The sequence below is a fragment of the Penaeus monodon genome, chromosome 21 (assembly GCF_015228065.2).
Source record: "Penaeus monodon isolate SGIC_2016 chromosome 21, NSTDA_Pmon_1, whole genome shotgun sequence".
NCBI lineage: Eukaryota > Metazoa > Arthropoda > Malacostraca > Decapoda > Penaeidae > Penaeus > Penaeus monodon.
This window is the reverse complement of record NC_051406.1, coordinates 42,577,697-42,579,562: the sequence shown is the minus strand read 5'-3', so window position 1 is coordinate 42,579,562 and position 1,866 is coordinate 42,577,697. Positions and strand designations below refer to the sequence as shown.

Genomic DNA, 1,866 nt, shown 5'->3' with positions numbered 1-1,866 from the left:
ATATTGCAAAGTGATGGCTGTTGCATTTTTTTTCTTTATCTTTCCCTACTTATGGAGGCTTTATCAGTCTGGCATCTTAGGGCCATTTAAGGAATGTCTTGCAATTAATTCCTGTTGCCATTTTCTTTAGCAGGCATATCGTATGTATTTGGAGGCAATGCCTTTTGGTTAATTGTCAGTTTATTTTCTATTTATGACTTACTCTTTAAACAGTTAGGTTAGCATTCAGTGGGTCAGCAAAATACACGTAGAATCATATAGATCAAAATATTTTATTGCTTATTTATCTTTACCTGCCCGGCGTTCATCTCGCGCTCCGGCTCCCGACGTCTTCATCACGGTCCTTGTCTTCTTGCAGATGCGCGCGCTAGTGCTGGCGGTGCTGGTGGCGGCGTCGGCGGCGTACGGGCCGCCCTCCAACAACAACAACCCCTTCACAAGGAATAACTGCGGCTCCGGCGGGTGCGGGCAGGTCGCCTCCAGCGGCTGCTCAAGCGGCTGCTCCGGTGGTCAGCGCATCACCAAGCAGACGTTCAGCTGCGGCGGCAGCGGCTGCGGCGGCTGCGCGGGCAGCGGCTGCGTCCAGCCGCCCCTGAGTGTGTCCGGCCAGTACTGGTGGGAGGGAGACAACTCGCCCTTCAAGGTGCCGCCCGGACACCACGTGACCAACGTGGACTCTTCGTGCGGAGGCACCGGCTGCACCACCTCCATCACCACCTGCGGGGGCGCCGCCTGCCCTCCGGCCCAGCCCCAGCGCCCGCAGCCCCAGCGCCCGCAGCCTCCGCAGCCGCAGAGACCCTCGTTGAACCCCGTCCCGCCCGCGCCGCAGCCCGCCCGCCCGCCTGTGAGCGACAACAACCTGGTGATGCCGCCCATGGGCATCTGCCCCGCCCGCTTCGTGTGCGTGCACTGGCAGCTGTGCCGTGACGGCTTCGTCATCACGGACGGCACCGGCGCCATCAACAAGCAGATCAAGGAGATCCCGGCGCAGGTGAGTCCCAGTCCCTCAACTGCATGTTCGCGATCGTAAGGCGCGGCAGACGCAGTTCCGCTGCGGAAGGAGTCGCGACGAGGCCTCAATCGCGATTTGCTCTCTGTGGAAATGTGTTTTCCTCTGTTCGCCATCCTTATTCACGTTCCTTTCCGTTTGCAGGTATCGTCGAGGTACCGCAGCTGCGGCACGAACATGGTGTGCTGCGGCGTGCCCTCCTTCGGCGCCCCCCCCGTGCAGAGCCCCCCCGGCGCCCCCCTCCCCCTCCCGGCCCGCCCCGCCCCCCAGGCCCCCCCGAGCTTCCAGCAGCCCCCCGCCCCCCTCCCGACGCAGCGCCCCCTCCCGCGCCCGACGGCCCGCCCTCAGCCGCGCCCCCCCACGTCCCGCCCTTCGTCGGGAGGCTACGCGAGCCCCGCCGTCCCGCAGAACCCCCTGAGGCCGGCGCCGCAGCCGCCCTCGCGCCCGCCGAGGCCGGCGCCCAACGCCAACAACGGCTTCAACTCGCAGCCCACCATCGTGAACCAGGCGGGCCCCGTGCCGCCCGCGCAGACCGGCTACCCCCGCCCGCGCCCGCAGCCCAGCCGCCCGCGCCCGCAGCCCAACGTGCCCATCAGCAACCCGATCGGCCTGGTGTCTCCGCCCAGCCCGCAGCCCATGGGCATGATGGGCGGCATGATGGGCGGCATGATGCCCATGGTGGGCGGCACGTGCAGCGCCGGCACCTACTGCGTCGCCCCCAACCAGTGCAACCCCTACACGGGCTTCATCATCACCGACCCGACGCAGCTGATGGCGGTCTGGCCGGACGCGCCCACGGTGCCGCTCCTGGTGGGTGGGGGGGGAAGGAGAGAGACACAGACACCATACACGCAAAG

General features: G+C 65.4%; 1 protein-coding gene across 1 annotated transcript in view; it reads left to right on the top strand.

The window, feature by feature from the left end:
- Nucleotides 1–358: 358 nt before the first annotated feature.
- Nucleotides 359–1,866, top strand: part of LOC119586523 (vegetative cell wall protein gp1-like) — a gene marked incomplete at its 5' end in the record, with an annotated part of 2,199 nt that continues 691 nt past the window's right edge. The window contains 2 exon segments of the mRNA XM_037935276.1: nt 359–991; nt 1,154–1,819. Coding sequence (XP_037791204.1) covers nt 359–991; nt 1,154–1,819 — 1,299 coding nt within the window.